At 48.9% G+C, this 14,227-nt stretch overlaps 1 protein-coding gene across 2 annotated transcripts in view; it reads left to right on the forward strand.

Moving 5' to 3' along the window:
• Positions 1 to 14,227, forward strand: part of MEGF8 (multiple EGF like domains 8) — a 59,106-nt gene that overhangs the window by 7,191 nt on the left and 37,688 nt on the right. For both annotated transcript variants that reach the window (XM_083753562.1, XM_083753563.1), the window contains exons 8-17: positions 1,935 to 2,115; positions 3,665 to 3,810; positions 6,025 to 6,144; positions 6,646 to 6,812; positions 7,854 to 7,961; positions 8,515 to 8,662; positions 9,450 to 9,613; positions 10,974 to 11,165; positions 12,058 to 12,258; positions 13,697 to 13,936. In XM_083753562.1, the coding sequence (XP_083609688.1) occupies positions 1,935 to 2,115; positions 3,665 to 3,810; positions 6,025 to 6,144; positions 6,646 to 6,812; positions 7,854 to 7,961; positions 8,515 to 8,662; positions 9,450 to 9,613; positions 10,974 to 11,165; positions 12,058 to 12,258; positions 13,697 to 13,936 (1,667 nt within the window). The remainder of the gene's footprint in view (positions 1 to 1,934; positions 2,116 to 3,664; positions 3,811 to 6,024; positions 6,145 to 6,645; positions 6,813 to 7,853; positions 7,962 to 8,514; positions 8,663 to 9,449; positions 9,614 to 10,973; positions 11,166 to 12,057; positions 12,259 to 13,696; positions 13,937 to 14,227) is intronic.

Below are 14,227 nucleotides of genomic sequence, written 5' to 3' on the forward strand. Positions count from 1 at the left end.
TGCCTAAAAGCCTCCAATAACCTGAAGGGCAGCGACTTGAACGGGACATGAAAAAGTAGAGTACTGGAATACTTTGCCTCACCCACTACTACTACTACAGTGGTGCCTCGCAAGACGAAATTAATTCGTTCCGCAAGTTTTTTCGTCTTGCGAGTTTTTCGTCTTGCGAAGCACGGTTTCCCATAGGAATGCATTGAAAATCAATCAATGCGTTCCTAAGGAAACCGCCTTCAGTCCAGGTCCGGGGACAGTCTGTCCCCCGACCTCTTCTGAAGGCTGGGGGGGGGACAAGGGCTTTTCTTCCCACCCCCAGCATTTTAAAAAACCCCGGGACAGCGGAGGACTTCTCCGCTGTCCCGGGGTTTTTAAAAATGCTGGCGGGCGGCAGCGCTGCCGTCTGGGAAAGCGGAGAAAGCGCTGCGTTTCTCCGATCTCCCGGGAAGGCAGGCAGGGGGGAGCAAAGACTTTTGCCCCCCGCCGGCGTTCAGAAGAGGTCCAGGACCTGGACCTGGTCCTGGACCTCTTCTGAAGGCCGGTGGGGGGCGAAAGTCTTTGCTCCCCCCCCCCCCCGCCGCCTGCCTTCAAAAGCCGTCCGGGAAAGCAGAGAAAGCGCTGCGTTTCTCCGCTCTCCCGGGAAGGCAGGCAGGGGGGAGCAAAGACTTTTGCCCCCCGCCGGTGTTCAGAAGAGGTCCTGGACCTCTTCTGAAGGCCGGTGGGGGGCGAAAGTCTTTGCTCCCCCCCCCCCGCTGCCTGCCTTCAAAAGCCGTCCGGGATAGCGGGAAGCGCTTCCCTGCTATCCCGGTCTGCTTTTAAAATGCTGGCGGTGGGAAGCAAAGCCTTTTGGCCCCCGCCGGCCTTCCTGGACCTCTTCTGAAGGCCGGAGGGGGGGGGAAGGCTTTGCTCCCCACCAGCAGCATTTAAAAGAGGTCCCCGGAGATTTCCCTATGGGCTTTCTTCTTGCGAAGCAAGCCCATAGGGAAATTCGTCTTGCGAAGCCTCAAAAAACAGAAAACCCTTTCGTCTAGCGGGTTTTTCGTCTTGCGAGGCATTCGTCTTGCGGGGCACCACTGTACTACTAATAATAATAGGATTCCTTAGCTGCCTGTCACCATAAATTTCCAGGTGGGTGGCAACAGTATAAAAACACAGGATTAAAATCAGTCAAAATAATCTAAAACCAGAAGACTAGGGTGGGTCCTGAAAGTATCTATCTGGGTTGTCAGAAGCCAGAGGTAAATAAGTGCAGCTTCAACACGTGACAGAAATGGTACAATGGAAGTGCCTGTTACGGCTGTGGGGAGGGACTTAGGCAGGCATAGGCAAACTCCGGCCCTCCAGATGTTTGGGACTACAATCCCCATCATCCCTGACCATTGGTCCTGTTAGCTAGGGATGATGGGAATTGTAGTCCCAAACATCTGGAGGGCTGGAGTTTGCCTATGACTGGTTTAGGGGCTGTTACAGAGATGGCCCTCTCCCGGGCTGCCACCCCCTGAGCTTCTGAGGGCAGCAAAACTACCAGGGGATTGGCCCCCTCTGCCAATCTTAACACCCGAGAGGGTATGTAGGAAAGGATCTGATTGCCCAGATATTCGCGTGTTAAGTCATTCAGGGCTCTAACCACTCACATGAACCCCCTGAATTGGACTTGGACACAAACTGGTGACCGGTTCAGCTGTTTTAGAGCAGATTGCTGTGTGAATTCTATATGGAACCCCAGTCAGGTAACCTGGCTGCTGCGTTACGGACCGGAGATGTCTTCAAGGGCAGCCCCATGCGGAGCACATTGCAGCAGTCCAGCCCGGCAGTCACATGAGCGTGGAGCATGGTTGCCGAGTCACTTCTTTCCAAAAGGGGGCTGTAGCCAGTGAACCAGCCAGAGCTGGAAATAGGCGCTCTTAGCCCTGTTAACTTGTTTCCCTTCCTTTATGCAGGCCGCACCTCGGTGGATGTCTTTTCCTCACAGATGTACCGCTTCCATCTGAGGATGTGGCGCTGGGAGTTGGTGGTTCCCTCAGGCGGCAAGGCTCCCGCAGCCGCAGGCCACTCCATGGTGTTCCACGCAGCCTCCCGCACTCTCCTGGTTTACGGCGGGCACCGACCCTCAACTGCTCGGTAAAGAGAAAACTGGGAGTACTGTGGGCATACATACCAGGGGCTGCCACCCCTGCTCACTCCACCAACCAACCCCACCTATCTGCCCTACAACTGGCCAAACCCTCCTCCCTTTACACCTCACCCACCTCTGTGAAACACTCCTCTGTGAAACGTCCTGCATCCTGCTCCTTTGAACAGCTTCCCTTGGCTGCCTGCTACCCAGTTGTAGCTTTCTATTGGTGGCCATTCAGACTGCAGCAAGACGGCAGCCTTACAATTTTATGTACATAGGAAGATATGTATATAGCAGAAGTACCGTATTTTTTGCCCTATAAGACGCACTTTTTCCCCTCCAAAAATGAAGGGAAAATGTGTGTGCATCCTATGGGGCGAATGCAGGCTTTCGCTGAAGCCTGGAGAGCGAGGGGGGTCGGTGCACACCGACCCCTCTCGCTCTCCAGGCTTCAGGAAGCGATCCACTAGCCGTGGGAGACCCAGCTCTCCCAAGGCTAGCGGATAGCTTGCCTGCACCCAGAAGCTTGGGGCGCGCTGAGCTCTGCACGCCCCAAGCTTCGGGATTAGTGCAGCGCTCCGCTAGCCGTGGGAGAGCCGCGCGAAGTTGCGAGTCCGTTCTACTGTCAAACAGCTCTTACTGTCAGAAAGATCTTCCTGATGTTTAGTCAGAATCTCCTTCTGTACCTTCAGTCCATTGGTTTGGGTCCTGGCCTCTGGAGCCGGAGAAACCAAGTTTGCTCCATCCTCTGTGTGACAACTCTTTAGATGTTTGAAGGTGCCTATCGTATCTCCTCTCAGCCTCCAGGCTAAACATACCCAGCTCCCTCAACCATTCCTCATAAGGCTTTGTTTCCAGACCCTTGATCACCTTGGTTGCCCTCCTCTGCACATGTTTCTGCTTGTCACTATCCTCCTTCATTTGTGGTGCCCAGAACTGGACACAGGATTCCATAATAATAATATAATAACAATTTATTATTTATACCCCGCCCATCTGGCTGGGTTTCCCGAGCCACTCTGGGCAGCTTCCAACAGAATATTAAAATACAATAACCTATTAAATATTAAAAGCTTCCTTAAACAGGGCTGCCTTCAGATGTCTTCTAAAAGTCTGGTAGTTGTTTTTCTCTTTGTCATCTGGTGGGAGGGCGTTCCACAGGGCGGGTGCCACTACCGAGAAGGCCCTCTGCCTGGTTCCCTGTAACTTCACTTCTCACAGTGAGGGAACCGCCAGAAGGCCCTTGGCGCCGGACCTCAGTGTCCGGGCAGAAAGATGGGGGTGGAGACGCTCCTTCAGGTATACAGGACCGAGGCTGTTTAGGGCTTTAAAGGTCAGCGCCAACACTTTGAATTGTGCTCAGAAACGTACTTGAAGCCAGTGTTGGTCTTTCAAGACTGGTGTTATGTGGTCTCGGCGGCCGGTCCCAGTCACCAGTCTAGCTGCCGCATTCTGGATTAGTTGTAGTTTCCAGGTCACCTTCAAAGGTAGCCCCACAGGTGTGGTCTGACCAAGGCAGGAAGAAAAGCTTACCTGAAACTCTCCTGCCCTCAGCTTCAGCGTGCGAGTGAACACCACCGACCTCTTCCACGTGGACCTGCGCTATTGGAGCACGTTGCGCGCGAAGGAGTCGCACCGGGGCCCTCGAGAGCGGGCCTTTCACTCTGCCACAGTCATTGGCAACTACATGGTTGTGTATGGTGAGTATGGCCTCTTCAGCCAGAGGGTAGGGGTGTGTGGAGGAATGTGAGAATTGGGGTGGGGGTCAGATCTTTCCTTCCTCTTCCAATACTGAATATTTGGGAATTTGGGGGAGGGCTGTAGGTTAGTGGCACAGCATCTGCCTGACATGCAGAAGTTCTCAGGTTCAGTCCCCATCAATATCTCCAGGTAAGGCTGGCAGACAATCCTGTCTGAAATCCTTGAGAGCCGCTGCCAGTCTGTGCAGACACTATTGAGCTAAATGGATTCATGTTCTGACTCAGTATAAGGCAGCTTCCTCTTTTCCTAATCATTTCTGGTGCAGATAATACAAACCAGTTTTCTACCATTCCCCAAACCCCTGCCCTCCTCGCATTGACCCTTTTCCTCCGACAACCTGAGACACAGAACCTTGGCTCCCCAGGCCGTTTTATTTACATGCCAGGCAAAGTTTCATGTGCTAAATTGCTGCATATCCAGGTTGGTGCTAAAGGTGCAGGAGCAGAGCCAGGAAAAAGAACTGGCGACCCTGTTCCCAAGTTTAGTACGGTATTGTTAAATTAATATTGCCAAAGCTTCCATTTCCTGTAAAAATTTCTGTTGTCTCAGTAAGGGAAAAGCCTGTGTTGAAGAAAGGGAATAAGTACAGCCGTACCTTGGTTTTCAAACAGCTTAGTTCTTGAACATTGTGGCTCCCAAATGCCACAAACCAGGAAGTGAGTGTTGCGGTTTGCGAACTGTTTTTGGAAGCCGAATGACTGACGGGGGTTCCGTGGCTTCCGTGGCTTCCGATTGTCTGCATGAGCTTCCTGCAGCCAATCAGAAACCACGCTTTGATTTCTGAACGTTTTGGAAGTCAAATGGACTTCCGGAACGGATTCCATTCGACTTCCAAGGTACGACTGTAATTGCCCCCACCCACCCACCGGTCCCCATATCCCCTATCAGTTGCTATCAGTGGCTACTAGACATAATGGCTATGTACTGCCTCCGCAATCAGGCAGCAATGCTTTTGAATGGCAGTTCCTGGAAACCACAGGAAGGGAGAGGGCTCTTGGGCACGAATCCTGTTTCCCCATTTCCCACAGACATCTGGTTGGAGAACAGGACTAGATGGGCCATTGGCCTGATCCAGCAGACTTTCCTTGTGTTCTTAGGCACTGGAAATAGCTGGACATTTTATTGCACCATTGTATATATGTATTTTTCATCATCGTCATCAAACCTTTTATCGGCATCACATACAAACTTCCATAGCAAATTAATACAGAATTCCCGCCTTCCCAGTGACACAAAACATTTGTCAAATGAAAGAGGCAAAGCAGTCTAACATTACATCTCTAGGTCTCCAGGAAGATCAGACATCTGCAATGCGTTTCGACGACAAAAAAACCAGATAAAGATATTTAGCCACTAACTTGGTGAGCTCCTGATTATTCCCCAATAATAGAAAATGTATGACCTCTAGCTGTGGTTTCCATTTGGGGATGCAGGGTTGATCTAGGAACTGCTGGCGGAGATCAACATATAGTTTACATTTAAGAAACATTTGTGTAAGAGTTTCCACCTGATGGTCTTCACATGGGCAAATTCTTTCTCCTTCCACCATTCCCAAGAACCTTCCCCATAGGAGGTTTGAAGGATTTGTATTAAACCTGGCCAGCGAAAATGCCCTTCTTTCTTGAGGATTAAAAATTCAAGATAATTGTGGTTAATTTCATATGCCCAAGAAAGTTGAAAGTTAAGAGGGGAACATGTTTTCTCTGCTGCTGCTTTTAGTTCCCGGCATTCAATATCCCACAATCTAGTTTTTATTATAATATATATTTTTGCTGATAGGACATGGGTAGCGCTGTGGGTTAAACCACAGAGCCTAGGACTTGCCGATTAGAAGCAGTTCGAATCCCTGCGACGGGGTGAGCTCCCGTTGCTCGGTCCCAGCTCCTGCCAACCTAGCAGTTCGAAAACATGCCAGTGCAAGTAGATAAATAGGTACCGCTCCGGCGGGAAGGTAAACGGCGTTTCCGTGTGCTGCTCTGGTTCACCAGAAGCAGCTTTGTCATGCTGGCCACATGACCCGGAAGCTGTACACTGGCTCCCTCGACCAATAAAGCGAGATGAGCGCCGCAACCCCAGAGTTGGCCACGACTGGACCTAATGGTCAGGGGTCCCTTTACCTTTATATTTTTGCTTTGCTTCCTTTTCCTCTCCAGGGGGAAATGTCCACATCCACTACCACGAGGAGAAATGTTATGAGGACGAAATCTTCTTCTACCACCTTGGCTGCCATCAGTGGGTCTCCAGTCATGATCTGGCGCCTCCACTCTCCCACGGTGAGGGAAGGGTCTGATTCTAGGAAATTGCACTCGCCCTCTTAGTTTGCTGCAGGGTCCTGATGGTGCCATGAACTCACAGCATCTCCAGTGGTCAACTTCCCTATAGAAAGAGCAGTTCTGTATCAAGTACTCTGGGGAGGAGAGAAGTTCCACAGGAACTCTCATGCCGTGTTTGGTGATGATATCTCAAGAGATGGACGAACTTACACCAAAAAACAGGCAAGGTCATGCCAAAGTCGCATTTTGGTCCACCAACGTGTAACCCGGTGACCAGTTGGTGACAAAGACTACTGCCCCCACCTCAGAACACTCACGCCAAGTTTGTCAACGATATCTTGAGAGGTGGCTAAACCCATGGAGAACAGATAGACAGACAAGCCCTTTCCCAAAATGTATAGTTTTATACGGCACCCTATTTCTCCTGGGCCCCAATTCCTGCGCTTTGTTGTGACACCGCAATAGGCTGCCCTTGACCTGGTCTCTTTCTCCTTCCCTCAGAACACGAGGCCAAGACTCAGGCCCAGGCGCGAGGCCGCTACTCCCATGTGGCCGCGGTCATGAATGGGAACGTGCTGGTTGTGGCTGGTGGCTACAGCGGGGTGCCGCGGGGAGACCTCCTGGCGTACAAGGTGCCTACTTTTGTCTTCCAGGTGCCTTCTCAGATGGTAAGTGACTCTGCCACCTTTAACCCCTTCCCTTTGCCTGCTTCTGATGGGCTGGCCTGACCCCTGGGCCCATCGAAACCTCTGCGTCCTAAGAGCTGGCCTGTCATCTGTGCTCAAGCAGAGGGCCTTCTGGTCTTAACCAGGCCAACCACGTACACCCCAACTAGGGTCTCTCAGGTGTGTCCTTTTAACTGTAAAATCGTAAAACTGGGGAATTTTACAAATAAATGGGGCAGCATGAGACTTGGGGTTCATTAGAGAATTAGGCTGGTTAACTTGCTCCAGGAAGTAATGGTCTCTCCTGAGGTGTTCATGTACGCAATTCCTTTCTTCCCTCTGTTCTGTGCTTTATACACCGGTTGAAAACCCTTATTTTTCTCCAGCCTTTCTCCAGATGAACTGTTGTTTCAGTTTGCAACTGATACTCTAAGCAATGGAGGAATTTTAATTAGGCTTTGAAATTTTGTTTTATGATTTACATGTTATGTTCCCCTCCCTCAGTACTCTTATTCACCACTTAAGATTATTTTATTTTATTTATTTATTGCTTTATTTATAACCAGCGGGGGTGCCTGGTGATTTGTGGAAACAAACAAAAAAACCAAAAAAACTGCTTTTAAAATGGACAGCGCAGTTTGTGATTTTGGACCCGCTTCCCAAAAATCAGGAGAAGTCATGCCAAAAGTGTTAGTCCGCCATCTTGATTCAAAATGGTGCCTGGTGCCCCAAACATCAACAGAGTCTGTTAGCCCCCATGTTGGAAACCCCCATGCCAAGTTTGGAAACGTGCTTATCATTGTCACTTTATTCTATATCAAGCTGTCTGTAACACCTTAAAATGGATACATTAAAAAATAAAGAATGTGTGTTGTTGCAGAGACAGTCTTTGCATTCTGCTGGGGGGCAGGGTGTGGGGGGCAGGAGCTGCACACCCTCCCTTTGTGTGGGGCACTTTGTAAGGCAGCTGAGTTCCTTTCTGGATGCAGGACTGACTTGAGGGGTTACTGACCCACACCTTTGCTTCTCCCCCCACGGCCTCAGTACCACTTGGACTACTGCTCCATTTACACTGAAAAAACCACGTGTGCCAAGGACCCAGAATGTGCCTGGTGTATGAGAGGCTGCCAGAGTACCCAGCCCCACAGCACTGTGAGTAACTCTGGGGGTTCAGCGGTTTAGACCACAGCAGCGTCTCTTGGGCTTGGGTTGGTGGTTCAAATCCCCGTTGCTCTGTCCCAGCTCCTGCCAACCTAGCATTTTGAAAGCACACCAGTGCAAGTAGATAAATAGGTATCACTGTGGCAGGAAGGCAAACGGCACTTCCGTGCGCTCTGGTTTCCGTCACGGTGTTCCATTGCACCAGAAACGGTTTAGTCCTGCTGGCCACATGACCCAGAAAGCTGTTTGTGGACAAATGCCGGCTCCCCCGGCCTGAAAGCGAGATGAGTGTCGCAACCCCATATTCACCTTTGACTGGACTTAACCGTCCAGGGGTCTTTATTTATTTTTACCTTTGGGGGTGTGGGGTGTGTGACGATCTGGAGATGAGTAGCTGCGCCTGGACACGAGTGGAAATCTCACTGGTTGTCCACTGTGAGATGGTGGGAGTTGTAATTTGACAATATCTGTAGCACACCACACTGGCTACTTGGAGTGCAAGATTTTAGGGCTCATTAGTTTCTTCCCCCCTCCTTCCCCTCAGTGCCCCAATACTGGCTGCCTGGGCTTGGCCCGCCTCTTAGTTGACTGCCAGTCCTGCCTGGCTTTCGGCGGCACCAACGCTTCTCTGCCTCGTGCCCCGGGACCCTTTGGCTGGTGTGTGCAGAACGAGACCTGCATGCCTCTCTCAGGTAAGTGAGCCAAGCCAGGCCTTTCTGCCTGTTGCCACAAACCCGTGTTTACGAGGCACGCTTCTTAAAGTGACATTACAAATACTGCTCTTTTGGGGATACAGGCTCGCCACAAGCTTGGGAGCAAGTTGACAGGAATGAACACTGTATTCTTCATTGTTGTTTTTAAAGAGATTAAAAATAATGATAAATGATAGAAGTTGTGTACCACCATTGATTTCAAGAAGGAAAACCAAGGCAGTTCACTGCCTCCGTGAGGGAGAATGGGAAGCAGGGACTCACTTCATCTGCTTTGCTGACTGGAGCTCCATTAGGCAGCTCCTCTGAACTGTGGCAGCTGGGCATTATAAGAACCTCTGTTTAAGAGCTGGGGCGCTTGAGTTTTATTTTTTCCTCTTCCCTCCCTTTCTTTTCCCCTTGTGTGCTTTACTTTAAAGGACCGTAAGCTTGCAGGCAGGAACCGCCTTCTCTTAACTGAGTGCATGTGAGGCACTTTGAGACTCTTTTTGGCTGAAGAATGGGTTGCAAATGCTCTTAATAATAATATTTAAATACACCCTGAAGCAATTTATTCAAAACGCTGAAACGTCTGTAATTGAAATGCATAATAAACAAGCCCATTAAAGCAGCATAGCAGTGAAAATCAAAAATAAACAGGAGATTCAGATCAGGAGAATGCTTGTCCAAACAGGTGTGTCGTAAGGAGCCGGCGCCTTTCATATTTCAACAGAAACCGTGTGCTGAAGAAATCCACTCTCTGACACTCCTGTTTCCTTTTCCTCCACAGAGCAGGGCAGGTGCCAGGTGGGGAAAATCTCTGGGACGTATGGCTGGTGGGGTCCTCAGCCCTTCTTTGTCACTTCCTTGGCGCAATGTCAGCATGAAAACTTCCTCCCCGGCCTTCACCTCATCACCTACCAGCAGCCACGCAATGATTCCCAGCCTGATAAGGTAAAGGAGCGGCGTGGCGAGAGTGGGTCTCCAGATTTATAAACACAATTGATTGATTGATTGATCGATTGCATTTCTTTGCTGCTTTCCAGTCAAATGAATCCCAAAGCAATAAATAACAAAAAGCATAACATCACAAGTACAGCATAAATCATATAATATAATTAACAAATCGTCTGTAAACCAATTGCAGTGTATAAAACACAATTAACAAACAGGCAAATGAGAATATAAGCTAAACATCACAATTGCAGCGTAAGTCGTACCATGCGATTAACAAATCAACAAGGCATTTATAATCTGTAAAACGATATTAACAAGATAGCAACTAAAAAGTAAGCTAAACACTATTAAGTTCATACACAACACCCCCCTCCCTCCCTGCAATGACTCATAACATTTCACTCTGCTGTGTTCATTAAAAGACACACGCATCCATCACACCGAAGGGCCGTGATCTGAATACAGTGCAATGTGGAATTTAATTTAACTCAACTCAACTCCATAATAGGTTATCTGTAATTAAAACATTCAGAAAAGTAACCTATTCAAAATATGGTTTTTTTAATTAAAAAAATTATGATACACTTGGGAAGAAAAAATATGAAATAAAATAATGTCCAATTTGTTGACTGACTGACTGATTGATTGATTGATTGATTTACACATCTTTCCTCACAATTCTTCAGGAAGTTGGATGCCACAGATATTTTATTTTTCATTTATGACTGCGTTTATATTCCCTCTTTCCTTCAAGGAGATCAAGGTGTCATATATGGTTCACCCATTTTATCCTAACACAACCCTGCGAGGTAGGTGAGACTGAGAGGCAGCGGCAGGCCCAAGGTTACCCTGTGAACATCACGGCTGAGAGAGGATTTGAACCCTGGTCTCCCGGGTCCTAGTCCAACGCTCTTAACCATCATGCTAAGTCTCTTAATGTCATTAAGTCTCTGGCAGATTACATAAAGCTGGGAGCTGGGCAGGGACAGTGTTGGTTCCTCTGGACCTCTCAGCAGCTTTCGATAACATCGACTACAGTAACCCTTCTTAACTGCCTGGTCTAGATGGGACTCTGGGGCACTGTTTTGCCTTTTCTCTTGCCCTATCTGAAGAGCAAACCCTCTTATTTCTTTCCCCGAAACAGTAATTTAATAACGCCCTAATTTGCCATTTCTCCCAACTTTCTCTGAGTATGCAGTGGCTATTGAACTGATGGCCTGAGTGGTGCCAGGTGGGCAATGCCACCCAGCTCTGGACAATGGAGAGAAGCGGCAGGGAGACCAGCCGTCTCAAGGTGGTCTTGCCCTGCCCTGGACTCTGCAGGAGATCAGCCTGTGACAACTGTCCCTCTGCCTAGGTCTCCATCGTCCGCAGCACCACAATCACCCTCAACCCCAGCACGGAGATGGACGTCTCCCTGGTCTACAAGGGCTTCATTCACCCGCTGGTCAGCAGCTCCGGACCTGCCGAAGACATCTCAATATGGGCACGCATCCAGCGCCTCTTTGTGATTGCCAGGCTGGCCCGGGCCCCTGGAGCGTCTGAGCTGGTAAGGGTACAACAGTCCGGGGGCAGAACTCGGGTTTGAAGCATACAACAGGGAGATAAGGTGCCGCAGGGTACGGAATATATATATCTTAATATCAGCAAGACAAAGGAGATGGTGTTGGACTTTCGGAGAAAGAGAGGAGAACTAGCCCCGCTGTACAACGGGGAGGGCCGTGTGGAGAGAGTCTCTTCCTTTAAATTCCTAGGAGTTTATCTCAGTGGAGCCCTTACTTGGAAAATCAATACAACCAAGGTGGTTAAGAAAGCCCAAAAGAGACTCCATCTCCTCAGAGTATTGCGAAAGAATGATGTCAATCGACATTTGATGATCTCCTTCTACTGGTCCACAATAGAAAGTGTCCTTTCATACTGCATCACGGTGTGGTACGTTTGACATCAACTGATAGGAAGTGCCTACAGAGGGTGGTGAATACAGCACAAGATATTATGGGCTGTCCCGTGAATCCACTGGATGATCGCGGAAGAACGTTGCCTCAGGAGAGTGAGGAAAATTCTCAGGGATGATTCACACCCTGGCCGGCACTTTCTTGATCTCCTGTCCTCAGGCAGAAGATATAGAAGCACCAACAGGGTAAAGAACAGCTTCTGTCCGTGGGCTGTTCCGATTCATAGCATTTGGTGACCATAATCAAACATAGGCAGCGGCCCAGTCACCAGAAACCCCCTTTTTTAAAAGAAGAGTAAAGGGGGGCTGGTGGGGGGACCAGCTCACCTGCAGGAGACTCTTACACTTAAAGGCAGACAAGCAAATAAGTAAGTAAGTGGATCTTTGTAAAGCTGCCTTGGCTTTACAAGTTAACTTCTGACTCACTTAGAAGGCCACTCTAGGCTGCAGAACTTGCTCTTCCTAGCCCTCCCGCCTTCCCTTTCAGGAGGAGGTGGGCCGCTGGGCAGTGCAGCAGGAAAAAGAGAAGCGGCTACTGCAGCGCCCCGGGGCCGAGCGCCTCTTCCCCAGCACTGAGAGGGGCAATAAGTACACCGTCCTGGTCGAAGGCCACCTCAACAACTCCGGCAACGGGCAGACGAGCGAGCTGACCCTCACGTGGGATCGCACAGGAGTGCCTGGGGGCAGCGTGAGTATCTCACCCTCTCCGTGAGAGAGCCAGTGTGGTGTAGTGGTTAAGAGCGGTAGTCTCGTGATCTGGGGAACCGGGTTCGCGTCTCCGCTCCTCCACATGCAGCTGCTGGGTGACCTTGGGCCAGTCACACTTCTTTGAAGTCTCTCAGCCCCACTCACCTCACAGAGTGTTTATTTTGGGGGAGGAAGGGAAAGGAGAATGTTAGCCACTTTGAGACTCCTTCGGGTAGTGATAAAGCGGGATATCAAATCCAAACTCTTCTTCTTCCGTGGGGAGAGGTCCGCAGCCTCGCTCGTCTTCAGGGACATCGAGCGCAAAACCCACTGCTTTCTGGTTCACGTTGCTGCGAGCGCAGACTGCTGCCATTGCAGACAGCAGCTTTTGAGGAATATTCAGGATCTGAGAGGAACAGAATGCGAGGGAGCGAAGGATATCTGCAGGCTGGGGCAGTCGTGCTTCTGAACACCAGTTGTTGGGGAGGAACAGGAGGAGTTGGGAGGAACAGGAAGGCTCTTGTGCTTTTGGGCTTCCCATGGGCTTTTTTTTTAGTGTGGCACTTTGGAACTCCCTGCCAATTGACACAAGCTGTGCTCTTTCCTGCACCTGCCGAAACATTTTTGTCTATGCAGACATGTAGAATGTTGACATTTTTTTTAGTATATCGCTGATATTAGTTAATTTTAATCATATTTTTATTAAGTTTTCCAAAAATTGAACACATACATTTCAGTACATAGTAAAACATTTTTTCTTTGTTATTTTTTTGTCAACTTCCCACCCACTTTTCCACCGTGTTTTTATTACTCTCCCTCTGTTGCGCCCTGTCTTGTGTCTCTTTTATCATAACAACACTGTATAATCTTCAAGTTCTTCTGTTGCTCATAGTTCAAATCCTGCTCACGTATTCATCATGTAATAATATTTCTTTAAATTGTCCAAAAAAGATGTTAATTATTATCTTTTCTATATTTTTTATTAAATTTTCTATTTTACGTTTTAAAATATTCATTTAAACAACCTTAAAATATTAATGACTTCCCTTCTTCTCTTTCCATGGTTCATTTTGCATAACATAAATCCCTGCATATTTTGTATAAACTAAACCATTCAGTATTCCATTATTACATCCATTAAAGCATTATTTACACTGTTGAATTTATCTTAATGCCAACATCAAGATGTTAATTATTTTTTGAAGCTTTACAATTGTTGTTTTTTACTGGTTATTTCCATGTGTTCTTCTTGTAAGCTGCTTTAGGGTTGGTTGGTTTCTTAAACAATCAAGTGGTATATAAATTTTAAGGAATGAAATAGAGATAAAGGAAGCGAACCTCGCTCGCTGCATCCCCTCCGACACAGAGAGATGCAGTGATGTTTATACCAGGTGATGCTTATCTTTGTTTCTCTTCTCACACCTGTCTTTACCTGCCAGGAGATCTCTTACTTCTTCCTGGAGCCTTATCGCTCAGAGCTGTGCGCCACCTACCGCTCCTGCCTGGCTTGCCTGGCCGACCAGGGTTGTGGCTGGTGCCCGGTCAGTGCCACCTGCCACCGCCGGCTGGCGCATAAGGACGATGCCGGCGGCTGTGGCGCTGGCAGCGTGCGCCTCATCCTGGCCCCCGGCAACTGCATCCTGTGCGAGGACTACCGTGACTGCCACGCCTGCAGCAAGGTGAGAGGGATATGGCTTGTGGGTTTGTGTGTTCCTTGGGGCAGAGTCTTTTTTGGAGGGGGGAGGCAGGCGCAGTTCAGTGCAGCGGGCAGGACCATTGTATTTTCAACAATATCTGTGCACGGAGAACGATGGGTCTGATCTGTCTGGGGTAGGTTGTTGTCAATGAAACCCATTTCTCTGCTGAGGGATAAAATCTTAAAGGCATAGGAGCGATGGAGATGGATTGTCGACACTGCATTGTAGCGGTTACATCAGAGACTCATCCTTCCTTCCTTCCTTCCTTCCTTC

This window comes from Podarcis gaigeae (assembly GCF_964106915.1).
Source record: "Podarcis gaigeae genome assembly, chromosome: 8".
In the NCBI taxonomy this organism is placed as follows: Eukaryota; Metazoa; Chordata; class Lepidosauria; order Squamata; family Lacertidae; genus Podarcis; species Podarcis gaigeae.